A 27,919-nucleotide genomic window follows, 5' to 3' on the forward strand; every position below is an offset into this window, starting at 1 on the left:
GACCTTACCAAATAATCAGATGGTGAAAGACTGGTTGTCTCCAGTCAGCCCATGGCAACCCTGGATATATAAACAGTATTAAAGGCCATCAATAATCCAGTGAATGCCAGGTGAAATCAAGATTCAAAGGAAGCCAAACAGAACACAAGGGCAGGTAAGAATGCACCTTCCTGGGGCCCGGTCTGGCCTCTGAAGCTCAGTATCACTGTGAACAGTACCCCAAGATGGACATACCCATCTGTCTTCAGGGTTTAAATGAAAGGCCAACACCTTTTTTTCTTTGAAACTAAATACATTTTAATAGAAAACAAAATACAAAATAACTCTTTTCAGAAAACAGAAATATTTAATCCTTTTTCCACAATTAGAACTTGCTTTATCCTCAGAGCATAGTTTGATATGCGTGCGTATGTACTTACGATTCACAAAGTGTTCATTAAACTGATATTGCAGTGCAGGAGGTGGGAGCAGATCATCACAGGACAAAAAGATGTTGAAAGAGCTACACCCCTGTAGAAACGGTTACTCGGAAATTCACCATTTTTCTAATTTAATTTTGCGGCATCATTCCAAATTATTCTTTATCATAATCTTTCTTTTCAGGGGAGAAAATTATTAATTGAAGTGCAGCCATGGAAAGAATCCCTCTTTCCCACCATCACTGCAAGAGCCCAAAATGTTCGCAGTCAAACCCACCCACCCGCTTTCAGGAACATGTCAACCCGAAATTTCCCTTTCTCCCAATACACTGTGCTACCAAATTCTCTGAATTCCCTGAACCTCAAAATTCTAAGTATCACAGCCAGTGCCAGGAGTCAAACCTGAAAGGTAAAAGCAGAGAAGGTTCCCTCTGCCAGTGCTAGGTTTCTTCTTCTCAATAATAATAATAATTATAATTATAATAATAATAAAAAAAAAATCCTGGTTCTCTGTAATTATGGAAAAGGAAAAGACTTTTTGCCAGGACCATTCCCTCCCCTTTCCTGGTTCCCGCCCCAGCATCCCTCCACCTGTAAGGACCTCCCTTCCACCCGGGGATGGGCCACACGTGATGCTCGTCGCACAGCTTCTCCTGAGTGCTCTGCAACTGTCCTCCAACCAAACCCAGCCCCAGGCAGGTGAGGAAAATGAGGCAAGGCAGGCAGGTGCGCATGTGCCAGGTCCCAGTGGGATCTCTGTGAAAGCTTGGGAATGACCCCCACAGCACCTCATTCTTGCTCTCGTGTCCAGCCATCACCACCTTCCCCCCGCTCTCTGTCTCCCTGCAGTCCTTCAACACTGGGGGCCTGAGTGGAGGGGGCCTGCCTGGGATGAGTGTCCAGAAGAAAGGGGAAAGGGGAGAGGGGGCTCTTTCACAGTCACCCAGTGATTCAATCTCAGCTTGTCGCAGGACTGCAATTGGAGGCCTTCCACCACTGCCCCAGCCCACTCCAACGAAATTAAAAATTAATGTTCCTGATTTTCTTGTGTGATTCCAGTCACCAGGAGGAGGTTACAGGCCATGAACTGCACGCTCAGGACGTTGCTCATCTGCCCAGTGTACACGCCCACGAGCTCGCTGGAGGAGCCGTCGGCAGGCGTGCTGCAGTAAGTGTTCCTGATGTCCCAGACGCGCACAGAGTTGTCCATGGAGGCAGAGGCGATCAAGCCACTGTCCGGACTGAAGGTGAGGCTGGTGATATTGTCTGTGTGGCCTCTCAGTTCCTTAAAAAGGGTCCCAGAGGCCAAGTCCCACAGCTTCAACCGCTGGTCCTCGCCAGCAGATGCCAAGTACTTACCGTTGGGAGAGAAGGCAAGAGAAAGCACGGGGCCGCGGTGGCCCGTGAAGAGCCTCACCGAGTTCCCCTGCTGAGCGCTCCACAGTCGGACAGTCTTGTCGGTAGAGCCTGTAGCTAAGTAGTTTGAATTGGGGTGGAATTTGACACAGTCCACATCGGCCAGGTGTCCTGCATATATCCTCAGCGGGTACGTCCGATCAAATGACCACAGCCTGGCGGTGCGGTCGTGGGACCCGCTGGCGAAGTACAGGCTATAGGGGCTGATGTCCAGGTCCCACACAGGATAGGCATGTCCTTGATACAGCACAGTGTTAGTGAAACTCCCCAGGTCCCAGTATCTGATGGTCATGTCTTCAGAACAAGAGAGCAACCCTGAGCTGTCTGCGAGGAACCTCGTGCTGTACACTGGTCCGCAGTGTCCCCGCAGTATCTTCATCTCTGTGCCTGCATTATCATCCTCATCCTCCTTGGCCCATTGGAGTGGGGGTCGGAAAGGAAAGACACACAGGGAGAAAGGGGTTAGTGGTCTGACACGGAAAACAAATCCGAGAGGGAAAAAGGGAAACAGCATCTACCCAGTAAGCAACAATGGCCTTGCTCTTAAAGGTCACTCAGGAAAACTTACAACTGCACAGCTGAATATGAAGTGTCTTACAATTTTCAAATTGTTTTATCAATTCGTCTTGCAGTTAAGTCTATATCACATAAAAGGAGAACTGCAAGGTTATTATTACACAGTAATGACTGTGGATCTTTTAAGTGAAGGATAATACATTTCAAAGTCTGATCAAAAAGTAGCTTCCGGTAACTTTCAATGTGAATTCTAATATATGCCATTTAAAAGATTTACTTTGGAATTTATGTTGAATTCTTTGATTCTTTTACTCTATGGGCCTCTCCTTTATTTGTCAGTTTTGGCTGCTTTATAAGCCATGTTGCTCCCTGTGTCTATTCTATTTTTAAAAGTTCTGACATGTTCATTACTTCCATGGTGGAGGTTAATGATGAAGGCAGACGTGGTCTCATTTCAAAATTGATATACAGCTATTGGGGTGTAGCCAAAACCAAAACCCGGATGTATAAGAATTAACAGTAAGCTGGAAGCACGCAGTTATCAGTAAATTACATCCTCCCCCACACTGTGACCAGCCCCAGGTTGCCAGCAACTTGTGAAGAGTCTCAAACATTTCCCCCAAAGTCCCAAAACAAGACATGGATCCAGAACTGCTTTAAACAAAGCCAAGCAACTCATGTGATTCCTGGAAATAATCTCCTGTGTGTGAAGACAGAAAAGAGCCATCATGGCATTTGGGAAGAAAAAGCTGCCTTCTCCCAAGCATGCTGATTTCACAACCTATTTTCCCTTCATTCCCTCACAAACTCCTTAAAACTACAGCTTTCTCTACCCTGGAATGCATAAATTACAATGAATTTTAACCAAACTCTAAAGGGAAGGAGTAAGATATAAATCCTTGGACCAGTTCTCTGCTTGCATTGTATCAACCTTAGGTGCTTAGGAAAAGACTCTTTTCTACTTGGAAACTAGGGGGTACTTTAAAAAGTGTGTGGAAAATGGGATTAAAAGATAAATTTATCTTGGTGCAAACATTTTTTTTTAAAATATGGAACGCTTCATGGATTTACATGTCAGCTTTGTGCAGGGGACCATGCTAATCTTCTCTGTATGGTTCAGTTTTAGTATACGTGCTGCTCAAGTGAGCACGGTGCAAACATTTTGGAAATCCACAAATAGGTTTTTATACAATACACATTTTCTATGAAATTTCTGAAGGCTCTATTATTAAATTCAAAACAAAATGAATGCCTCCAATGTACCTATTTGAGAAAAAGTTAAGGGAAAACAAATACTGACATCCACGACTATTCAAAATAGCTATTCCAGACACTCAACATTAAAAACACATTAAGCATTTGGGAGCTCATGGTTCTACTAAGTGCTACCAAGAATATTAACAATTTTTTTTTCCAAAGAAGTTATAACAACACTTTAAAATTTCAAGAATGACTCACTGCTGTACACTAGGAAGTTTATATAAGGACTATGGAAGCAAGTGACCCTGGATGAATTACAAAGATCCTTTGAAAAGTCAGCTGCGGTCCTCATTTGGAACAGAAGCTATGTAAGTGGGTCTTCACTCTAGTGGGGAATTAGGCACTGTGCTCCCTAGGGACCTTAATGATTGTCCTGGGCCTACGGAAAAGTCCCAGTTGGCTCTGAAGACCCAGAAATGGAGAAACCAGAATGCTCCTGCTGGTTATCACTATCAGCTCTCTGCTAGGACCACAGCTTAAAGTAACCTAGCTACGTTTTCTGGTGGGACACAGCCCTGCAGTCTCATCCCGTCCTTCTCTCCTGCCAACAGGATTAACACCCGAGACTCCTATAATTTTGACCAAACATCCCACAGTAAGCAGGTATTATGCATCTCAAATGTAAATTTCAATTTGTAAAGTATATTCATGTAATAAACTATATTACATACATTATAAAACATGCATAAAATATAAGTTTAAAGGCTGCTGCCTATGTGAGAGATGGCAGCAGCCTGAAGGACAACAGAAAAAGTGGTTACTGACAAGTGCCAACTGATGAACATGGAAAACAGACATGAGTTTCCTGCTGCGTTCCTGACCTGGGGCGTTCACCCCTCCTAAGGCTACCTGGTGGTCCTCGGCTCCGGGGAGGTCACCACACGGATGCCAAACTCAGTGCAGACACCCGATTAGCATAAGCACCACACCCAGAACTCCTGGACTCAAGTTTTATAAGACTTGGACAAAAAAAAGAGTGAGATTATATAAAACAAATTTTAGTAATACTTTAAATATTGTATATATTTGAGATGATATTTTGTCCACATTGGACTGAATAAAATAATTAAAATTAGATAAATTTTTAAAGCATTTTTAACGTGGTACTGAAAAATATAAATTACATATATGACCCCTGTCATCTTCCCATTGGACAGCACTGACCTAAATGACAGTTATAGATACAAGTTACAGGAACTGAATACTGCTGACAATGCTACTTTCTTTATTTCTCAAAGTGACCAGGTTAGGGGAGCAATCATCAGACATTACATGAACTGAATATAGTTGTTTCATTCTTGGGTTAAAAAGGTGGGTTGCTGGGCTGGCTTTGTGGTGTAGTGGATTAAGCCACCACCTATGGTGCCCGCATCCCATATGGGCACCAGTTCAGGTCCCGGCTGCTCCACTTCTGATCCAGATCCCTGCCTATATGCCTGGGAAAGCAGTGGAAGACGGCCCAAGACCTTGGGCTCCTGTACTCACATGGGAGACCCAGAAGAAGCTCCTGGATGAAGACCTCTCTCTCTGCCTCTGCCTCTCCCTCTCTCTAGCTCTGCCTTTCAAGTAAAATAAATAAATCTTAAAAAAAAAGAAAAGAAAAAGGTGGGTTGCTGGTAGGCATGAGAGTGAGCACGTAGATATACATGTAAAGAGAAAACCTTGATTTGGTACTGGCAGTTTTGCCCTGTTGCTCAAATATTAAAAATACATAGTTAGGGGCCAGTGCTGTGGTGCAGCAAGGTTAAAGCCTCAGCCTACAGTGCTGGCATCCCATATGAGCACTGGCTCAAGTCCCAGCTGCTCCTCTTCCTCCAATCCAGCTCTCTGCTATGGCCTGGGAAAGCAATAGAAGATGGCCCAAGTCCTTGAGCCCCACTGGAGACCCAGAAGAAGCTCCTGGTTCCTGGCTTTGGATCAGCTCAGCTCTGGCTATTGGGGTCATTTGGGGAGTGAACCAGAGGAATGGAAGATCCCCCCCCCCCCCCCCCGTTCTACATCTCTGTAACTCTTTCAAATAAATAACCTTTAAAACACACACACACACACACATTTAGAAACCAACAAGGGCAAAAACTGGATGTCATTTCTAACTCCACTTCATACGGAACAAAGGATGCAGAGGGAAGTCTCACTCTTCATGTAATAGGAGGAGGGGTTGCTGGCAGCAAATGACTGCTAGGCCAATTCACACAGAGTCAGGTCAATCTGTCTTTTTTTTTTTTTTTTTTGACAGGCAGAGTTAGACAGTGAGAAAGAGAAAGGTCTTCCTTTTCAGTTGGTTCACCCCCCAAATGGCCGCTACAGCCGGCCTACTGCATTGATCTGAAGCCAGGAGCCAGGTGCTTCTCCTGGTCTCCCATGGGGTGCAGGGCCCAAGCACTTGGGCCATCCTCCACTGCACTCCCTGGCCACAGCAGAGAGCTGGACTGGAAGAGGAGCCACCGGGGCAGAATCCGGTGCCCCAACCGGGACTAGAACTCGGGGTGCCGGCGCCATAGGTGAAGGATTAGCCAAGTGAGCTGCGGCACCGGCCAATCTGTCTTGAGTAGGAGGTAACAGAAGCTATGGGACAGTATGATAAATCCAGTTTTATTCGGCATTAATTAATAGAGTAATGGGAGGATTCTGTTATTGTTTTTTAAAAACTGAGATATGCAGGGCCAGCTCTGTGGCCTAACAGGTTAAGCCGCCATTTGCAATCTGGCATTCCATATGGGTACCAGTATGAGTCCCGGCTGCTCCACTTCTGATCCAGCTCCCTGCTAATTGCCTGGGAAAAGCAAGATGGCCCCAGAACCCATGTAGGAGACTCGAAAAAAGCTCCTGGCTTCAGCCTGGCCCAGCCCCAGCCAATGTGGCCATTTGCAGAGTACACCAATGAATGGAAGACCTCTCTCTCTCTCAAATAAATAAGTCTTTAAAAAAAGAACTGGGCCGGTGCCGCGGCTCAACAGGCTAGTCCTCCACCTTGTGGTGCCAGCACACCGGGTTCTAGTCCCCGACCGGGTTCTAGTCCCCGACCGGTTGCCCCTCTTCCAGGCCAGCTCTCTGCTGTGGCCAGGGAGTGCAGTGGAGGATGGCCCAAGTGCTTGGGCCCTGCACCCCATGGGAGACCAGGAGAAGCACCTGGCTCCTGCCTTTGGATTAGCACGGTGCGCTGGCCGCAGTGTGCCGGCCGCAGCGGCATTCATATACTATAAAAGTCATATAGTATTGTACAACCATCATCACTATCTAATACAGAAAACTTCCAACACCTCACCTCACCATTTGCCTGTTAGCAGTTACTCTTAGTCTCTTGTATCCAGCCCCTGGCAATCACTAATCCACCTGCTGTCTCCATGGAAGTGCCCATCCTAGATAGTTCTATAAATGGAATCATATAATATGTGACCTCTTATGACTTGGCTTCTCTCATCAAGTTTTCAAGATTTATCCATGTTACAGCATGTATCAATGAACAATTCCTTTTCGTATCTGAATAATATTCTACTGTATGGATATAACAGATTTTATCGATCTGTTCATCTACTGTCAGACATTTGGGCTATTTCAACTTTTTGGCTATTGTGAACAATGCTGAAATGAACTTTAATGTATGAGTTCTTGTGTGGATGTATTTTTCAATGTACACCTAGATAAGGAACTGCTGGGGCTGAACATTGCTTTAAATACCTATTAAAATTCTCTATCACTAATTTATGCAGAAAATGTTGCTTCTGAAAGATTAAAGCAGGGGCCATGTTGTGACACAGAAGGTTAAGCTGCCACCAATGATGCCAGCATCCCATATAAGAGCATTAGTTTCTGCTTTGCTTCTAATCTAGCTCCCTGCTAATGTGCCTGGGAAAACATTGGTAGATGACCCAAGGACCTGGGCCCCTGCCACTCATGTGGGAGGCTGGATGGAATTCTGGACTCCTGACTTCAGCATGGAACAGCCTAGCTGTTGTGGCCATTTGGGGAGTGAACCAGCAGATGGAAGATCTCTCTGTCTCTCCCTGTCAATCTGCCTCTCAAATAAATAAAATAAATCTTAAAAATAAAATAAGAGATTCAGGTTGCCTTTGTAAACTTTTTAATTTGGTTTATGTGGTTCTTTCTTATCATCTCTTTAATCCAGGCAACTTCACCTTTACTTTTACCTACTTGTTTTCTACAGGCATATGAATCTGTAACCCTTACATTAATCTTCATTTTAACTGAAAATGCGAACAGGTAAAAACAAAGTCCAAATTGTCATTGAATAAAAAATAAAAACTCTCAGATGTCAGCATTTAATTTCATTTTAGCTGAAAGGCAGAGAGACACAGACAGATCTTCCACATGCTGGCTCACTCCCAAGGGCCTGCAACAGCCAGGGTTTGGCCAGACCAAAGCCAGGGGCCTGGAACTCCATCTAGGTCTCCCACATGGTTGGCGAGGACCCATGTACTTGCGTCATTATCTGTTGTTAACCAGGGTGCACAAGGGGCAGGCCTTCACTCTAGCAGTTAAGATTCAGTTAAGATACCCGTCTCATACTGGAGTATCTGGGTTCAATACCCAGGTCTGGCTCCCGGCTCTAGTTTCCTGTTAATGCAGAACCTGGGAGACAGAGATAGCAGATAGCCTCAAATAATTGGGTTCTTGCTACCCATGTGGCACACGTGGACTGAGTTCCCAGCTCCTGGCTTTGAGCCAGCTCAGTCTGCTAGTGCAAGCATTGGGTGCCAGGGTGGGGAGGGGCAGGGGAGGTGAACCAGCTGACAGGAGCTCTTCTCTGTCTCTCAAAATTAGAAATTAAAAGAGAAACAAAAATCCCAACTACCAGAACTAATTTATACTTAGCTTTTTCCTCCCCTCTACTCTTTGTAACAACCACCACAATAACAAAAAACAAAAAGCAAACTTCCGCAAACTGCTTTGACAAATTGGATGGGGGTATAGAAACCCCAAACAGGAAAGCTCTCAATAACAGAATAGGAGGATCTCAACATTAGTCCTAATGTTAAAAAACAAAAAAGCCTGCACTTAAAGAAGCACAGGGTAGAACCTACAGTACTTCCAATATGGATAATGGCAAACAGAAAGATACGCGTAATAACTGTCCCTACGACATTCTTTGTTCTTTTCTCAGGGGACAGCACCTCCCACTGTCCACCCAGCTATTCAAGCCTAAGACCCAGTGCTTCCTCACCATCCTCCCCTCCATTCAGCCAAAGGCTGAGCTCTTCTGCAGCCCACTCACTGTCCCCGTCTCCTCTGTCACCCTCCTCTGGTTGCCTGTCCTCTAATTGCTCACAAGCACGTCCCAGCCTGTCCTGCCCCTTTCCAACTACAGCCACATTATATTTCTTTCTGCACTGGGAATCCTTCATGCTGTTCCTTACTTCTGGGTCTTTAGACACACTTCTCCCAATGTCTGGAAACTTACACAGTTTGAGTTACAGAGCTAATTTTCAGTGGTGGCCAGAACAGAGTCTTAACATTTTTCACCTTATTTATTAATCTTTTTAAGATTTTTTGATTTATTTATTTTGAAATTCAGACACAGAGAGGCAGAGAGAGAGCTCTCCCATCTGCTGTTTCACTCCCCAGATGGCTACAATGGCCAGGGTGGCGCCAGGCCGAAGCCAGAAGCAGCTCTGGGTAACAGGGGCCCAAACACATGGGCCATTTTCTGCTGCTTTTCCTAGGCCATTAGCACAGAGCTGGATCAAAAGTAGATCAGCTGGTACATGAACCAGCACCCATATGGGATGCTGGCACCACAGGCAGTAGAGCTACACACCATCCCCAACATTTTTACTTTAGTCTACTGTTCGATCATCATGCTTTCTTCATTCATACTATTTTTTTATGCCTAGAATAATCTCTAAACTCTGTATTATTGAAGCCAATAAAGCAATCAGGATTTTTTTTTTTTTTTTTTTTTGTATTTATAGAAAACTGAAAGTAAAATGAAGGCAGTATCTCCCAGTTTTGGGTGAAGAACTCCCAAGCAGCAAGACCTACCTCCAAGGAAAAAAGAGAAGCTTGAAAATTTAAATACAAGTGCAACAAAAAATATTTTGGAGGGTACTTTAGAATTCTAAAAATCAATGTCTGGAGTCGAGGAATCCAGGCTCTTTACTCATAACAAAATCTTCTAATTATATTGTCTCAGTTGCAACCATCAAAAATGCTGGGGCCGGAATGTGATGCAATGACCTCAGCTACCACCTGAAATATCGGCATTCCATCAGAGGACCAGTTCAAGTTGCAGCTGCTCCACTTCCACTTCAGCTCTCTGTTAAAAGTGCCCTGGAAGGCAAGGCCGCTGCCACCCATGTGGGAGACCTGGGGAGCTCTGGATTCCTGCTATAGCCAGGACCAGACCCAGCATTGCAGCCATTTGGAAAATAAACCAGTGGATAGAAGATCTCTCTTTATCTCACTCTGCTTTTCAAATAAATAAATCAATCCCTTTCTTTAAAAATCTAAAGGCTAGGGCCAGCGCAGTGGGTTAACACCTTGGCCTGAAACGCCGGCATGAGACTTGGCTGCTACACTTCTGATCCAGCTCTCTGCTATGGCCTGGGAAAGCAGCAGAAGATGGCTCACGTCCTTGGGCCCCTGCACCCACCACGTGGGAGACCCGGAAGAAGCTCCTGGCTCTGGATCGGCGCAGCTCCAGTTATTGCAGCCAATTGGGAAGTGAACCATCGGATAGAAGACCTCTCTTTGCCTCTCCTCTGTGTAACTCTGACTTTCAAATAAATAAATAAATCTTTAAAAAAAATCTAAAGGCTATACTAACTGGACAGTGACTCACAAAAGAGGAACTTGGGAAAAGGCTTAATTGAGCCCCCTAATATTCCAGATAAACTTAGCAGCGAGCAGAATTTAATCAGTGTGTTTTTTACTCTTTCATATTATAGCCCTGTGCAAAGAATTTCCCATCCAAAGTAACCTTAGGCAGAGTCTCCTGCATTTCATTGGTGAAAGGACAAAAATGTCACAGTCCCTATTCTTCTAAGATAGCAATTCTCAGACTTGACACTCAGGCTGCTGGGCCTGCACTTTTCAACAATTAATCTAAAACAAACCAAAACCATCTGACAACAGATCATTAGACAACTGGGCAGCCTTATTTCCTAAAATGGAGTATAGACACACCCTGAGGCACACGGAGCCAGACAACCTGTGCTGGCCTCAGAGGCTGTTAACTATTCAGCACAGTGAGGGTGCAGGTGGCCAGTGTGCTCACTGCTGCTGAGACTATGAAACGGTACCAACTTCTGTGGGAAAATGATTCTATCCATTAGTTTAAAATGTAGACCATGTGACCCACCTATCCGACTTCTAATTACTTAGACTTGCATAAACATACATACACACAAATGGATAGCTACTATGAATCTCAACTAAAGTTGATTAGCTAAAGATCTTGAATTAGGCTTAGTGAGGTCATCCACATTTCAGATAGTAATAACCATTGACCACTCATTAATGTTAGTGCTTTTAAAAATATTTTCTTCCTCTTAAGTTAGCCATGAGCAGAAACTCAATGGCACAGGGTAAAGGCATTAGTTTGGTTTTAGCTATGTCATGAGGGAAATAAGGAAGTCCATTCTCTGTATGATCTGTCATGTTTCCTAAGAATATTCTAGGGAAATTAGGAAGGCAGGTGCAGGGAAGAAAAATGGTATTTGGAGCCGGCGCTGTGGCGCAGCGGGTAAAGACGTCGCCTGCAGAGCTGGCATCCCATATGGACACTAGTTTGAGTCCCACATGCTCCACTTCCAATCCAGCTCTCTACTATGGCCTGGAAGAGATGTAGAAGATGGCCCAAGCCCTTGGGCTCCTGCACCCATGTGGGAGAAGCTCCTGGCTTCGGAATAGCTCAGCTGCAGTTATTGCGGCCAACTGGGGAGTGAACCAGTGGATGGGAGACCCCCACCCACCTCTCTCTGCCTCTCCTCTAACTCTTTCAAACAAATAAGTAAGTCTTTAAAAAGAGAAAAATGGTATTCATACCTCTTCCTCCAGGATATCACAAGCCAAGTGGATGCGGGACACGTCTACTTGATGGGGCTCTGATTTTAACTTCTTGGATCGTAAACTCCAAAGTTTTATACAGGAGTTGTCAAACCCAGCAGCAAGCAGTTTGCTATCAGGGGAGATTTCTGCAGTGTTCAACAGTTGCTCTGTGTTGTAGAAGGCATAGAAGCAGATGGTAGTGAGGGAGGGAGGCCCATCCTTGACACGCTTAATGCTCTCCTGCAAGACCTCCAGGGCGGCCTCATTCTGCAGAATAGGACTGGGCATGTCAGGGGGCTCTAAGCCGTTGCTCTCGCTGCGGGAAGAGCTACCACTGGTGTAGAGCTGGTAGTCTGTTCTCTTGGCAGGCTGCACATCAAGATGAATATGTAAGGTGAGGACTTTGCACAGGGCAGTATTGTTGTCACTTTGGAGGTAGCGGATAAGGTAGTTGTAGCTGTCTTCTTGGAGACGGACCACGTACTTGTTATCTAGGAATGCTCGAAGCTTTAAGTTAGAATGGATGTCCTGGATGGTTTGAGTGGTCTGTAGCTGCTCAATGACATCCTTCTGGCTAGCATTCTGCAGAAACATTCCATGGAAGCGGCTGTAAAAACTTTCCACTGTGCTCTTCGGACTGTTCTGGACCAGGTTGAGATGGAGGTAGACAAAGAGAGGATAGAGGAGAGGCATCACTTCATGGCTATGCTGGGAATCAGAATCTATAATAAAAAAAAGTGAGGGCTTTATAATCAGGATGACCTCATACAGTGTTGTTACCCCTCCTGGACATCCCATTATCACATACCACTTCCTTGTCAGGATCTGATTTTTTTCACACTACTGATAGAAATATACATCAACACAAATTTCAAGTTCTTACAAAATTTAGTGGCTTATACTCAGGCCTCAAGGCTTACTTTTTTTTCTTATATATTAATGCTTCTCAAATTGGGACCTCAGACCTTTGTGAGTCCTTAGACGTATCCTTGGGAGACTGAGTTCTTAAAAAAAGTCTTTTAAACTTGAGGTGATAATCGAAAAAACAAGGAACGCAAGCATATTCAAAATTATCTGGATGATCACATAGCAAGTAAACAATGACAAGCAATTCTGGTGCTTGTGTTTGTTTTTCTAGTTAATTCTGGCGCCTACTGCCTACAGTAAAATCAAAGCATTTATTTTTAGTTGGTTTGTTAACAAGTCTGGCTATTCATGCTAGCATGTTCTAACATTAAGATGACAACACTCCCCATCAGTGTACTGATTTTGATCTTGTTAAAGTAGTAAAGATTGTCTTTTGCAGAGACATCTTCATTTCATTAAGACTACACTAGCCGACACCATGGCTCACTTGGCTAATCCTCCACCTGTGGCGCTGGCATCCCGGGTTCTAGTCCCAGTTGGGGCGACGGGTACTAGTCCCGGTTGCTCCTCTTCCAGTCCAGCTCTCTGCTGTGGCCCGGGAGGGCAGCAGAGGATGGCCTAAGTGCTTGGGCCCTGCACCCACATGGGAGACCAGGAGGAAGTACCCAGCTCCTGGCTTTGGATTGGTGTAGCACTGGCCATAGTGGCCATTAGGGGAATGAACCAATGGAAAAGGAAGAGCTTTCTCTCTGTCTCTCTCTGTCTATAACTCTCTCTCTGTCTCTCTCTCTCTCACTATCTAACTCTGCCTGGAAAAACAAAACAAAACAAAACTACACTACTAGAGCAAGCACTGTGGTGCAGTGGGTTAAAGCCCTGGCCTCTAATGGGCATGAGTTTGCATCCTGAGTGCTCTGCTTCTGATCCAGCTCCCTGCTAGTGTGCCTGGGACAGCAGCAGAGGATAGCCCAAGTCATTGAGGCCCTGCACCCATGTGGGGGACTTGGAGGAAGCTCCTGGCTTCAGATTGGCTCAGCTCTGGCCTTTGCAGCCATTTGAGGAGTAAACCAACAGATGGAAGACCTCCCTCTCTTTGTCACTATCTCTCTCTGTAACTCTTTCAATAAATAAACTAAATCTTAAAAAAAAAAAAAAACAACCCTACATTACTTATTAATTTGATATTTTTATACCATGAAACCATATAACAAAGTGTTCAAAGAGTGTACAGCTTTACTTGTTATGGGCTAATGAGAAGAGAGAGGTAACTGACACCTAAGTAAAGTGTTTGTGGTAAATGAGGGCCAAGAGAGTGCCATAAGAGAGCTAGGTTATTCACAGTGGTGAGGGGAGCAGAACTACCTCAGGGCACAAACCCCCCAGGGTGGCTGAGCCAAGATTAGCCTGCATCATTGCTACCTGTGCTGTCCGGATCTTTGTTTGCAGGAGCGAGGCAGTTCTGGCAAAATTCACCTGGTACATTTGCTGCTTTCTTTTACATTTTGGTTGGTACTTTATTTGTATTTATTTATGAGTTTGGGTTTTTTCAGAAATATAAAAAGCACAAAGATTTTGTATCTAGCATGTTGTTGCTAATATGTAAATAAATTAAAAATGTTTTAAGTCAGCACTTACATTCTGCCATCACTTTAATTATGAAAAGGAATCTACACAGGGTTCAAAACTAAGGAACTCTGTTAGAGAATCCTGGCTCTCTTATTTGGTTAACAGAAACCAACAACATTCTCTTTCTGATTAACATTCCCTTTCCCTATTTATGGCAAGGTGAATTAATCTGTATAATACATGCATTTTAGAATAAAAGTATCCCTACTCAAATACATATTAGAAGAACTTAAACTACAACAGTGTTTTTAGTGACCTGGAAGCTAAGACTGCAGTCCAGGTAGCATGGGCTCTTCACACTTCTGGATCAACAGGGAAAGCAGGGAGCCACTGCACTGCCTGGGGCAACTGGCCCAATGACCAAGGGAAGCATAGACCGGCACTTTATAGGGGCAGTGAGGAAGAGGATGCCTGGCATAAGGAAATTCCTGTGCATCACTTAGTATTACCATGTCTTGTGACTGTAGTCAATGAAAAACTACAGCCAGGTAGGAATACCAATACAGGTTTGGGTGATCCCACCAGGCAAAGAATCATGACTAGCTGGTTTAGCTTTTGCTTATTTAACATAGTCACAAGTCACTGTACTGAAGGCCACAGATAAAACAGGCAGAATCCTCACCCTTGTTAACTTTAATCTTACAATTTCACTCTCTCCAGACTTCCAATAGGCCGTAAGTTTTGGAGACCATGCGAGGACAGTGCTGAAGTACCTGTGATCTCTACTACCAAGTATAATGCCTGGTATGTAGTAGGGGCCAAAGGGAAATTGCAGCACTCTAAGAATAGAGTTCCTGGTGCTGAGTACTTACCAGTGAGAAAATTCCTCAGTCGCCCAAACTGTACTTCATATTGCTGGGGTTCTGCCTGGCAAGGGGTTGCAGACACTATATTGGCACAACCAGATTCGGATTGAACTAAAGAGGAAAAGAGATACATGACAAGGGTAAAAAGCCAATTATTAACCCATTATGTGGCACGACAGATCGAGGAGGGTACCAGGCGTACATTAACAGCAACTGCCATTTCAGCACATTTGCAAGGTATCTTGAGGGTCCTGGTTAAATGTGACATTGATGACACCTGTTTGTCCCCCTCCCTCATGACACCTAATCAAATGAGAAATGAAACAGTTCAAAGTATAGGATAAGTAAGTTGAGTGAGAGAAGAAAAGCTGAGCTGTAGCTGGAAGTATGAGACCCAAGTTCTGACACTTTATAATAATATGCCTTGGTGTGGAGACACTGTCAAATACAGGCTGTATTACCTAGTGGGCCCTTTCAATCTGGAAATGCATCCTTCCCAGTTCCAACAATGACTTCATTTTCTTCAATCATTTTGAAATTCTCTCCTATTGCTAAGACACCTGAGTTTTTTTTTCTTAAGATATATTTTATTTATTTGAAAGGTAGAGTTACGGAGAGAGGCAGAGACAGAGAGATAGAGGTCTTCCATCTGCTGGTTCACTCCCCAAATGGCAGCAATAGCCAGGCAGAAGCCAGGAGCTTCTTCTGGGTCTCTCATGTGGTTGCAGGAGCCCAATCCTCCACTGCTTTCCCAGGAGCATTAGCAGGGAGCTGGATCAGAAGTGGAGCAGCTGGGACTCGAACTGGTACCCATATGGGATACTGGTACTCATATGGGATGCTGGCACTGCAGGCTGGGGCTTTAACCTGCTACACCACAGCACCAGCCCCAAGACACCTATTTCAAGGCTGGATGTCCTAAATTAACCCATGAATTTTCTCTCCCATAGTCTACATTTTTGTCTTTTGGCTCTACTTTCTGGGAAGTTTCCTCAACTTTCAACTCTACTTGCGTTTTTTTTTTTTTTAATTAAAAAAATATATATATTTGACAAATCTTTTTTGTTCTTTGGAAGTTTTTTCTTCCTCCAAAAGCATTATTTTCTTGTTCCAAAGCTATTATGGTGGTTAAAGTTTTCTTCTGCTTCTTTCCATTGGTCTCTCATACGAGACACATTCTTTTAGAGTCTGATTGTCCCTAGCAGTCTCGTGGTTCCAGCGCTGATGACAATTCTGCAGTTGGTGGGACTCATCTTCCAGGCCACACTGGAGATGCCATGTCCCCAAATCAATATCTTTCACTCTTTTATGTTGGGACAATCTTTTCCTTGTAGATGTGCCTGGCTCTATCATTCTAGGCGGCTAAATAGGGGAAGCAGGCTGGAGTCTCTATTAAATATGTTAAACATGGACTTAATCCCCATTCTATGAAGTCTATGCTTTCTCAAAAGAAAACTCCTTGGGGTAGACATTGTGGTACCATGGGTTAAGCCTCTACTTGGGGCACCCACGTACCATATTCCAGTGCCAGTTTCAGTCTCTATTCTTCCACTTCTGGCCCAGCTTCCTATTAATATATCCTGGGAGGCAGCAGATGATGGCTCAAGTGCTTGGATTCCTGCCACCCACCCGTGTGAGACCTGGATGGAGTCTAGACTACTGGCTATGGCCTGGCCTAACCCAGGCTGTTGCAGGCATCTGGAAAGTGAAGCAGCAGATAGAAGAGATGTCTGTCTCTCTGCCTTTCAAGTAAATGAAAATAAATTTTCAAAAAAATTTGAAACTAAAACCCCAGTTCTCTGCCGCTTTCTACTGCGGGAGAGAAGAAACTGGGATAACATGGTTAGAGTCTGGATCTTTAACAGGAGTAATCAAAATGAAAACAGTAACACATTTCTACAATGGAAAATGAACAGCAGAATGGTAATTCATGCTGCAGAACTGAAGAAGCCACTAAATAAAATGCACAAGAAGGGAGATACAGATGAGAAGAAAGTTGGAAGACCCTACCAGAACTCAGCAGCTGGAAGCAAGAGGATCTGCTAGACAGCTCGCATGGGAGAGTGGGACTCCTCCCTCACCTTCACAGTGCCCCACCTTTAGCTAATCAGTCACTAAGTTCCAGAGGGTCCGATATTCTATCCTCTCCTCTGCATTCCCATTACCACTTTCTTAACTTGGGCTGCTCTCACTTCTGTTTTAGAGTCCCTGTCTCTGATGCGGGTCCTCCTCAATCAATACTGCCATCAGACTAACTTTACTAAAATTTAGATTCAATAACTTGGATGCCTTCCTCCAATTTGCTTATATACTCTGAATGGTTCTTTGAAAACCAGCTCAATCCTTCTATTGCTTACTGCCCTCTGTCCAACTGCCAAGAGCCAGGTGACCTCTGGGGAAGCTCTCCTTGACCTGCCTATACAATCCCCACAATCATGTTCTCTGTGCCTTCTGAACCCAAAGCACCCCATCTTCACAGAGCTTACTACATCACACTCTCCTAGAGCCACTGATGTACCTGCCTCACTTCCTGATTAGAAAATTTAGCTTCTCAGGAGACAGGAGCAAATAGCTGTCTCTAGAACTTCCCAGCACTTGGTCTAGATGATAGTCAAGGAACATCTGAATGAAGACAGAATTACTTATGACAACCAGATCCCATGTTTCTCACTTTTCCGACAGTCCTCCAGGAGCAATACAGACTCGTCTCATAAACCACTGTATCTAAATGAGGATGACCAAGAAGAGTAACGACCCTTTACCAGTGGTCATTCCTACTTTCTATCAACCACAGCACACAATTACTGCTCCCACCCACAGTCTAAAACTACAGAGAGAGTCAGGAACCACTTCTTGAGGACATCTTCAGGTCTGTACTGTTCTGCTGCTCTTCTTCTATAGCAAAGGCGATAAACCCTTTAGCAAAAAAGGCTGGGCCCTTGACTTTGACAGTGGTATGAAATGAGGGAGCTGTGGTAACCGTTGTGACTAATGTGGATCCTGAAACCATTAAGGCATGGAAAAGTTGGTGACAGATACATGGAAGAATAGAGGAAGCCCAGGAACAAGGAGGAGAAAAGGACCCAGGCTGAGTGTATTAAGACGGGGAATGAGCCAGCTGCAGTACCACTGCCACATAGCAGTTACAGTAGTTCACATCCCAAAGCAACACCGTGATGTTTTCCCAGAATCTCCAGTACTGTATACAAATTCCATGTAAGAAAATCATATCATCAAAAAGCTGACCTCACAAAATAGCTACACAACAATTATATTTTTTTCCAGACAGAGTCAAGACAAGTTTTTCTCAAATAAGAGGTTAGTTAAAAAAGCTCATGGAAAAATAGAATTAAAAGATAAGTTTATTTTGGTGCCAAAAATTTTAAATCCATACAGACTTTCTCAGAATACATGTTTTCCAGGAACTTTATGGAGACCTTCTCATATTCTAATCACAAAACGAATTTTAAAAGCCTTAGACTACATCTACAGTATCAGTATTTCCAACTACTGATCCCAAAGTACTCATTTACCTAACAAATGTGACTTCTGTGTGTGAGGCTCCAAGCTAAAGGGGAACCTGTGTGAGAAGGGACATAAGGGTCTCACGGGACAAGACTTCACAGAAACAAAGAGTAGCACATGCCATCAGGTACAGATAACATGATCTAGACACTGTGAACAGGAAACAGGGCTTTGGACAGGGGAGCCCCAGAGGCCTACAGACTGGGCAGTTAGACAAGGGCTCTGAGGCCAGCACCATCTACCTGATGCCGCTTACTGAGCCTTCTGGATAGTCTGCTCTCTCTAGTGCTGTCTTGAGAAGAGAAGTAATTCCACATGGACACTGCCGTGAGTCCCCCTACGGCACAGGAGAGCCCCCATTACCTGTGAGATTGGCCGCCATCTCCTCGGCAGTCTGGGACAGCCGCAGTCCTTGCTTCAGGGGACCGTCTGAGTCCACGTATTGCCGGCGTTTGAGGTAGCAGGACACTGCCATCTGAATCTGTTCGGTGCGCACTCGTTTCATGACCTTTGTTGGAGGAAACCACAAGATGCAAGGTTTTAAGGAGTCTGGGAGATCACCCAATCCAGTGAGATCCACAGATGGTAACATCAGTAGAAGACCACTAGCCATGTGGCCAGTTAAGGGGCCTTGTTAAGAGACAAACTCAGTACTCTCTTCCATTTCATTTATTTTCCCAATGACAATACAGCCATGTTCAATTACAGCAAATAGGAAGAGCACAGATAACAGACCCCATAGATCACCCCAGACTCCATTTAATACCAGCCCCACGGAACTTTCATTAGGGATGCTAACAAAGAGCAAACAGGGCCAGTGTGAATTTCAGAGCCTTTTATCTCTTCAGCCTGCTCTGTGAGAGGTGTTAATTAGCAGTGAACCAGGAAAAGGGAAGGGGGCAACCAGGCAGAAGGCAGTACAAAAATCAGAGAACTGAGCAAGGCTGAAACTGATAAATAATGTTGATCGAGTGAGAAGATAATAATGGGGAAGAGGGATGTATTTTTTCTTGATAGTCAGGAAAAGGCTACCAGCTCTAAGTTAAGAATACGAACCACATGTTTTCACTTTAGTAAATTATTTATCTCTCTTGCAATTCACTTGAAGCAAAGGTACAGAAAAACATCAAAACAGTAAGAAGCTATGTTTACATGTTAGAATATGTCTCATAAATTCCGGAAAGTGGTAGGAAATGAGCTGAATGGGGGTAAATTCTATTTTTTCATAATAATTCAAGGAGGAAGAATGAATAATAAAACCTGGCCATGCTCGAGATTGCTAGAGACTGATTGGCAGCTCCTGATTCTAACGAGTGTGCCCAAATTCACTGCCCTAAATGGCAGCTTCTCTGAATCCAAACCATCATGTATGCGAGGGACCTCCTCACACCCTCCCTGAGGATGGGAGGAGCCAACTCTAAGACCAAAGAGCATAAGCACAGGGATTCTGGCCGTAACTCTCTTCCATAACCACACTGCCTTAAACACCAGAGATATGATCCAATCAACCTAGCTGGATTTTATCCCCAGGTACACATATGCCTAGTGAAACAACACATTCATGAAGGGTTTCTCAGACAGATTGGTCCCCCTTCCCCTGCACCGCCAGCATGAGTTTCAGGGCACTAATATCCACTAATGGACACAGGAAGAGAAAAAAAATTCCTTAAAATAGACTTAACTCTCTTGAGATACTCAGACATGACACTAACATGGCAATTTCACACTATTTGCCCTGCTTTCCCTAAAATTATAAAATCTGAAAAATTTAAATTGGGTTTGGATATAATTATAATTTGCAAAATTTTCAAAACTTCTGATAATTTTCAATTTAAAGATAGGAACAGATGGGGCCAGCATGTGGCGCAGTGGGTTAACACCCTGGCCTGAAGCACTGGCATCCCATATGGGCGTTGGTTCGAGACCCGGATGCTCCACTTCCAATCCAGCTCTCTGCTATGGCCTAGGAAAGCAGTAGAAGATGCCCCAAGTCCTTGGGCCCACTACACCTGTGTGGGAGACCCGGAAGAAGCTCCTGGCTCCTGGCTTTGGATCAGTGCAACTCCAGCAGTTGTGGCCAATTGGAGAGTGAACCAGCGGATGGAAGATCTCTCTCTCCGCCTCTCCTCTCTCTGTGTAACTTTCAAATAAATAAGTAAATCTTAAAAAAAAAAAAAAAAAAAACAGAACAGATGTCAAATATCCTTCTATCACATAATAGAATTTTTGGAAATTAAAATGAGGGCTCTGACACAATGTGTATCTATTATCACATATAGACAGCTGACTACTGTTTCACTAATAATTCAATAAAGTGGGTATATAATTGTGCAGGAAAACCACAACCCCACTATTAACATCCAGCTACAGAAATATAGGGATATAAAGTTACCCAGAACCACGCACACTCAAGCCAGACTAGCAAATCTCTTCAACTATTACACTCAGCATGCTAACCCCACTACTAATGTCCAAATGTACCAGGATACTTCAGAAAATTTGTGAAGACACAGAATTAAAAGGTATAGTTCATTTTGGTATAAAATGAAATGTATGCATTGTTTCACAATGCACATTTCCATGAACTTTTTGACAACTACTAAGATACGGCTGGAAGAGAGGTGCACGCGCAGATACCACCGGCTCATCACATCATAGTACTACACAGTTCTGGCTCATCTCATCATAGTACTACACAGTTCTGGCTCATCTCATCATAGTACTACAAAGTTCTGTTGAACGACAAGAACAGCAGTGATGCTCAAAACTGTTTTAACTTCTGGAGCATTTTGGATTTCAGGTTTTTGGATTAAGGATGCTGAACTGATAAAGAGTATTCAAATATTCTAATATGAAAAAGATTGAAATCTAAAACACTTCTGGTCCCAAGCACTTCAGCTAAGGGATACACAAGTTACACTGTTCCCTTTTCCTATAAGGTGGCAGCTTTGAGTAGGGGTGAATTCAAGATGAGCCCACAAAAACGCACCACACAATTTTCCAATCAGCTCCCCAATTGCCTTCTGAGAGTTGGTTATTTTTTTAAGCAAATGTATTTTTCTTGCAAATCTGGGCTAAAGACAGATAAAAAATTATTTTGTACTTTATAAGAGATGCCATGTAAAGTACAGTATAAATGGTTGTAGTATGTATCAAAAAGTCATTTTAATTAAGTAGGACCTAAAAATTAGCATTTGTACTAATCATCATGAGAAAGTATGTTCAACTAACAGTTGAAAAATAAATAAGCCATATTTGCAGTTTTAGTTACACCTCATGTAATTTTAAAATTATGATAGCCTTTCTCACGTAGTATTTGCTCAGACTGATAGTTATAACACTTGAACTAGAAGCTCTGCTCTTCCCCATGGTGTCCTATAAATAAAATGGTCCATAGCAGGGCTCAGGATGCAATGTAAAACCTGGAGTTGTGGTGGTAGGGACTGTGTGGAAATCACAAAACCTGACAGACAGATCCCTGGAGAAAATGCTTTTCTCCATTAGATGGGACTGCCTCAACATTCCAGAAGTCTCTCTCAACTACTTTCCCTACAGCTTCCTGCTCTAGCCAATCCAAACTCTTACATGTCTCCTAACCCAGCCAGCTCACCCTGCTTCTGACCTCAGGGGGCGACCAACTGAGACTTGTGATTCTTCCACTCTTGTCCAGTGGAAGCCACTTTTCAGCACCTTCCGGGTCAGCCAGCTGGACTGGACCATGTTGAGCACATCTCCTGCCTCGGACTGCGCTCCTCCTGGGTCGCTCCCCTTCAGGCCTGTCTTCCCACTCTCCTCCCTCCACTCTGCTTCTCATTAGTTACCTTCCCTCCAAAGTCACACTTAGGTGGTCTCTGGTCAGACTACTTCCCTGAGCTCAACAGATTAGCAAGATGTTTTCACAGTGAACACCTGGCATTCAACATGCTCACAACAGAACTTATTTTCCCAGAATGTCTCATATTTTCCTGCCAGGTTGATGGTGCCATTTTACACTGTTAAAAAACTCAGTTATCATCATAACAGTTTTTTTTTTCTCTCCTACTCTAAGAGCTCATCGACTTCCTATTCTGAATGAGACTTTGCTCTCAGCTTACAGAGTGGTTGGCTAGTACACCTGGATCATCCCTGCTCCCTGTCCTCACTGCTGATACTGGACTTCTCCACTGGGTTATTCCAATATCTTCCCACTCTGACCAAGCTTTAGAATGCAGCCAGCACAAATGACAAACCTGGTGTTACTCCCAGACCTAACCCCACCGCCTCCGTGCCGCCTGTCCACCCTTGCCGTCCCTGTTCCTCAGTGCCCTCAAACAGACGGAGAGATTCCTGAGCAAAGGCTTTCCTTAGCTCTAAAACTCACATTAAAATGAGTGCTATCTCATTTCTGCTTGGAATTCCTGATGATTTACGTTCATGTTCTTTCTGGATTTCTGTGAACCTCGAGCTCAACAAATATTTGATTCCTACTTCAATGCTGTTTATATACCACAGAAAAATTGCTTTTATATAAAGCCTGGAACATGGAGGAGTATGGCACAATTTACAGAACTGGACAGTTATACTATTCACTATGTTTGACCACATAAAATTTTCATGTATCTCTATCTGCAAACATCACTACAGACAGAAAAAAATTGGGTGTTCTCTCAGGGAATGATAGGGAATGTGTTTCCTATGCTTACCACTGCTCCTGAAACTGAATTCAAATGCAGCAAATGGGGCAGCCTTTGGTCCAGCAGTTCAGTTGTGTGCTGGGATGCCCACAGCCCCACAGCAGAATGCCTGGTTTAAGTACTGGCTACTCGCTTCTGATCCACTTTGCTGCTAATGCAAACCCTGCGGAGGCAGCAGCTAATGGCTCAAGTGCTTGGGTACCTGCATTCACTTGGGAGACCTAGATGGAGTTCCAGGCTCCTGATTTCAGCCTGGCTCAGCCCCGACTGTTGCCGCCATTTGGGGAGTGAACCAGTGGATAGAGGTCCTCTCTCTCTTTTTCTCTCTGCCTTTTAAGTAAAATGAAAATAAATCTTCTCAAATTTTAATGCAGTAAATGGGGTTTCAGAGCTGCTTTAATGACAGTGAAACAACGGTGTGTTGGGGGAGAATGGTGCGTGTCAGAGTGCTATGAGCTTCAATTTTTCATCCTAGAGCGTTACTGTTCAAGAGATCTTTGGGCAATGATGAAAATGTCCTAAGTCTGCATTAGCCACATAGGACTACTGAGCAATCACAATGTGGACAGTGTAACTGAGGAACTGAATCGTTAACTTAAGCAGCACAGTGGCCATGCAAACAGTGGTTACTGTCATTGGACAGCACACTTCCAGAGGGGGATATTACCTTGTGAAACTAATGCATCAGCATATTACCTTAAAATTTTAATTTACAAAGTGCTGCAAAACATTTTTGCTTACTGATTACAAAATCTCCAAAAGTACTTTTTTGTAAAAACGCAAAGCTACTTTTTATTATTGCTCAACACTGTAAAGTTTTAAGATACAAACACACTTCAATGCTTCTTACCAGAAGGACATCTTTTTTGCTAAACAAAGAATTATGAATGGATATTTTTTATAACCTTCTAAACCTTACCAGTACACAACACTCTTTAAACCTTAATGTTAAAAAATCAGAAAGGAAAAGAGAATCTGCTTCAACAGAGAAACACAGCAGTTAATTTCCATACAACATCAGATTAAGGCAAGCTCAAATCTAAGATAATATTTCCCTTGTAATGAAATTTTTAAAAAAAATTTGAGGTCATCTTAAGTTTTTTAAAAAAAGTTTACGATTGAAGATGAAAGTAAAATATCTAGTTATAATATTTAACGCATTTGCATATTCAAAAATATATAACGTGATACATTAGAAACAATTCCACTCCATTATTCACACATATCTTAAACAACAGGGACTGTGGATCAATTAGCTAGGAACCATAAAATTCCACTTTCCTCCCTCTCTACCAAGTCGGTTTCAACAGAGCACTTCTTGAATCCACACAGGATGCTCTTGCTGGAAATCTCATTTCTAATGAGCAGCACTTACCCAGGTGGCTATCATTTATCACTTACTGTATTGATTTTTTTTCTGTGATTTGCAAATGCTGTTTCCAAGGCATCTAAGACTTGGCAGTTTGTGAGATATACCCCCTGGGGAATAATTATTGACTCTGGCTTTGTATAACTCTTTTTGTAAGACTGACTGACTAAATGTCCCAAACTAGCATCAGCCGAGGTAGTTTCAGCCCAATCTGTTCTTCCTAAACAGCACCTGGTTGTTCAAATCAGAGCAACTGAGTGCCCTGTAATATGGAGTCCTCAACACGAGGCAACATCCTCTTTTCAGAGGGAGACCTCTGGGGGAAACTCCCCCTTACGAGCAGGCATATACAACATACACTTTGAATAGACCTTTGAAGAAGGCTGCCTGGAATCATCTAAGGGCTCTTCTTGTCTTCTCTAAGTTCTCCCTAAGCTTCCATTTGGATAAATAGCCAGTCCCTGCCAAGTTGTCACTTCCCTTTTGGAGTCACATGCGGTTAGGGCAGGTAGAGGGGCTTCCCCTGCTTTCAACCCAGTACCAAAGGATTGTGGCCCAATCGTCCCCAAAAGCTGATCTGATGCCATCCACCCTCAGCTTTAAAACTTTCCACTGGGGCTGCCACACCCTGTGATGCTGGCATCCCATATGGGCCCCGGTTCCTGTCCTGACTGCTCTACTTCCAAGCCAGCTCCATGATGAAGGCCTGGGAAAAGCAGCGGAAGATGGTTTAAGTGTCTGGGCCCCTGCCACCCACGTGGGAGAGACACCTAGAAGTTGTTCCTGGCTTCCACCTGACCATTGAGGCCATCCGGGGAGTGAACCAGTGGAAGGAACATCTCTCTCTACCTCTCTCCTTCTCTCTGCAACTCTGATTTTCAAATGAAATAAATCAATCTTTGGACAAGGCTTGTCTATTTGGTGGAGGCACCCAAACCCTGGCTTTCCAGCCTGGGTTGGCTAAAACCTACTCTGGCTTCTCAGCCATCTCTCCTCCCAAAGCCTCCTTCATCACGGGGCCTTCACCCACCAAGCCCAGCAGCAAACCTCTATCAGCGTTCGCCACACTGGGGTCTGTTTCCTACCTGCCGCTGCTGATACCTAACACTTAGTGCAAATACACCACTGGTAAGACACTGTGTTAAGTGCTTCACAGATTATGCTCTTGAGCTCCCAACAACTCTCTGAAGTAGGTAACCCCTCCAGCAGGAAAGCCGAGGCCCAGAGAAGTCAGGAAACTTCCCAAAGCTATGTAGGTGGCAAGATGGAGACTCAAGCTATCTGGGCCCAGGGTCCGAGCTCTGGCCCTTTATAGTACCCTGATGCTTCATGGATTCTACAGCTGACGGGTGGCTTCCGGTGAATGCAGATCAGATGCTTGCTGGGAGAATGATCAGAACAGTTACTACCCGAGAAAGCAACCGTCACACAGTAGAGAGGATGCAAGCCAGACTTCTGGTGCTGTCCGCAGAATAATGCTGGCTTAACAGATGATCCCTAGAGTCCCCTTCCAGCTAAAACAAATGAGCAAAGGCAAAATCCCCTCCGTTTCCCCAGACACGTCTGTCATAGGTGCTAAAACAATAATTTGAAAAAACAAACAAAAATGACTAGGCAGTTAAGTGAGGCCTTTACCTAATCTCACAGTGATAGAAACATAAACCTCACATTTAGAGACAGGAAAAACAGAACTATTCCAAGATACTCTAGTTTCTTGCTGATGACAAAGAAAAACGGCCAGGGCAAGCCCAACTCTTGGTTTTCTAGTTTAACACTTAATTTCAAGACAGGAACGGTTTTCAATGCATAAAGCCAAAGCTAATATACATTACATTTAAGGCCTAGAAGGATACTATTCCGCGAAGAAGGAAATTACAATAGCTAGTACTTACAGAGTGCTTTTTTATTTCTCAGCCATTTTCATAGACAAGATTCTTGTTTCTGGGTACCTTTAAAAAGGTGCACTGTTACCAAGCATCATCCCATTTTACAGATGAGGAAATGGAGGCTCAGAAACTACACATAGCTACACAGTTTCAACCCTAGGGCTAGGTCGTCGGCAAGCTCCAAAAACTCTATCAAGCTTCTCCCATAAGTACAAACTCTGCTCATGAGCCCCGCTTTCAGCTAGGGCCGTGACCAACGCTGGGGAACGGCCCCCACGCCCCGCTCCCCCAACCTCAGGTGTATCGGAACACCTGTACCTCCCCAACAGGAGACACACTCCGCCCTCACTGCGCCTCACCTCAGGGCACGCAACCGCCGAGAGCGGGAGTTACCGGTCCCAGATTCCCATCTGCAAGGTCAGAGTTTAGAGGATGTAAGACGAACGCCGCGCACGGTTGGCAGCCTCACCTTTGGATCCCAGAACCCTCCGGCCTGCGGGATCCGCACTGTAACTATAACGACTTTCACAACCGATGCGCGACCAGCAAAAAGCAGTGCCCGCACTCCACTTCGGCCGAGTCTAAAATGACACCGCCGTTCCTAACCATCCACTCGCTTCGGACCAACGCCTAGCTAGCCTGCCGGATGCATTAAGAGCCGGGGGGGCTTCCCGAGGTGGGAAAACCGGTAACACGCCCGACGCGCACCAACCCCACGCCGCTGTCACGAGGTACGGAGCCCAAAAGGCCACCTTGCAGGCGGGCATCAGCCGGGCTCCGGCTCCCGCGCGTCACTCACAGAGGTCGGCTCCGTACCCACCCACGCACGCTCACCATGTGCGAAGTTTCATCTCGACTTCGCCCAGAGACGCTGGTTGCCTTTCCCCTTGCGTGGGGAGAAGACACCCCGAGCTGCGCTCCACGCCCGGCTGCCGCGCGCTCAGGACCCCTTCCCCGAGGGCACCCGCCCCCCGCCCCACCTCCTCCCCGACTCCGCCAGCCCAACGCCAGGACCCACCCAGAGCAGAAACGCGCAGCCCCTCCAGGTGCGGCTGCCGACTGCAGGCCACGCCGCCGGCGCCGCCTGGGACTCGGGAGGCCGAGGGTGGAGGCGCGGCCGCCGCGCCCGCGCAGAGCCGCCGCCGCCGCCGCCGCCCCGCCCCGCCCCCACCCGCGCCCCACCCCCACCGCCCGCCGGCGGGAGCCGCGCCGCGCCCCGCAGGGCCCCTTCGCCTCCGCCCGCCCGCGCGCGCGCGCGCCTCGCGATCCCCTCATCGGCCCTCCCCACTCGTGCACCCTGCACTCACTGAACATCCCAGGCGGCTCCGGCTCCCCCCGCCGCCGCCGCCGCCGCCTGTGGGATCGAGTTGCTTCCGCCTCCGTCGTCTCTGCCGCAGGGTCTCGCTCCGACGGCTGTCGGCTCAGCCGGGCCCTCGCGCCCCGCGCCCCGCCGCCCCCGCGGCGGCGGCTCTGAGCAGCCGCTCCATGACTGACTGACACGGAGCGGGCCGCGGGCTGGGCCGCTCGGGTCTCCGACGCGCAACCGTCT

The 27,919-nt window shown here is 45.2% G+C and overlaps 1 protein-coding gene and 1 non-coding gene across 5 annotated transcripts; both read right to left on the reverse strand.

Moving 5' to 3' along the window:
• Window positions 1-306: 306 nt before the first annotated feature.
• Window positions 307-27,820, reverse strand: TAF5L (TATA-box binding protein associated factor 5 like). Of its 4 annotated transcripts, none has more exons than XM_062210582.1 (5): window positions 27,678-27,820; window positions 18,806-18,950; window positions 14,924-15,028; window positions 11,616-12,340; window positions 307-2,241 (listed from the first exon to the last, which is right to left on the reverse strand). In XM_062210582.1, exons 2-5 carry the CDS (start codon window positions 18,945-18,947, stop codon window positions 1,447-1,449), a joined length of 1,767 nt encoding a protein of 588 aa, XP_062066566.1. In that variant the 5' UTR covers window positions 18,948-18,950; window positions 27,678-27,820; the 3' UTR covers window positions 307-1,446. The 4 variants fall into 4 exon arrangements, with proteins under 4 accessions (XP_062066566.1, XP_062066563.1, XP_062066564.1 ...); XM_062210579.1 differs by having other exon boundaries at window positions 308-2,244; window positions 27,678-27,818; XM_062210580.1 differs by lacking the exon at window positions 27,678-27,820 and adding an exon at window positions 27,389-27,459 and having other exon boundaries at window positions 308-2,244.
• On the reverse strand, window positions 3,395-3,501 carry LOC133774031 (U6 spliceosomal RNA). The gene has a single exon (XR_009868012.1). It is a non-coding gene; the product is annotated as a U6 spliceosomal RNA (small nuclear RNA).
• Window positions 27,821-27,919: the final 99 nt, after the last annotated feature.

The sequence above is a fragment of the Lepus europaeus genome, chromosome 14 (assembly GCF_033115175.1).
Source record: "Lepus europaeus isolate LE1 chromosome 14, mLepTim1.pri, whole genome shotgun sequence".
In the NCBI taxonomy this organism is placed as follows: domain Eukaryota; kingdom Metazoa; phylum Chordata; class Mammalia; order Lagomorpha; family Leporidae; genus Lepus; species Lepus europaeus.

Bases quoted from the DNA above. Each gene is read 5' to 3' on its own strand.
- TAF5L (XM_062210579.1), bottom strand. From the start codon at position 18,947: ATGAAACGAGTGCGCACCGAACAGATTCAGATGGCAGTGTCCTGCTAC. The intron at 15,029-18,805 runs GTAATGGGGGCT...TTTCCTCTTTAG, and splicing joins GATGGCGGCCAATCTCACAG to TTCAATCCGAATCTGGTTGT. The intron at 2,245-11,615 runs GTATGAATACCA...CAATGGGCCAAG, and splicing joins GTGATATCCTGGAGGAAGAG to GAGGATGAGGATGATAATGC.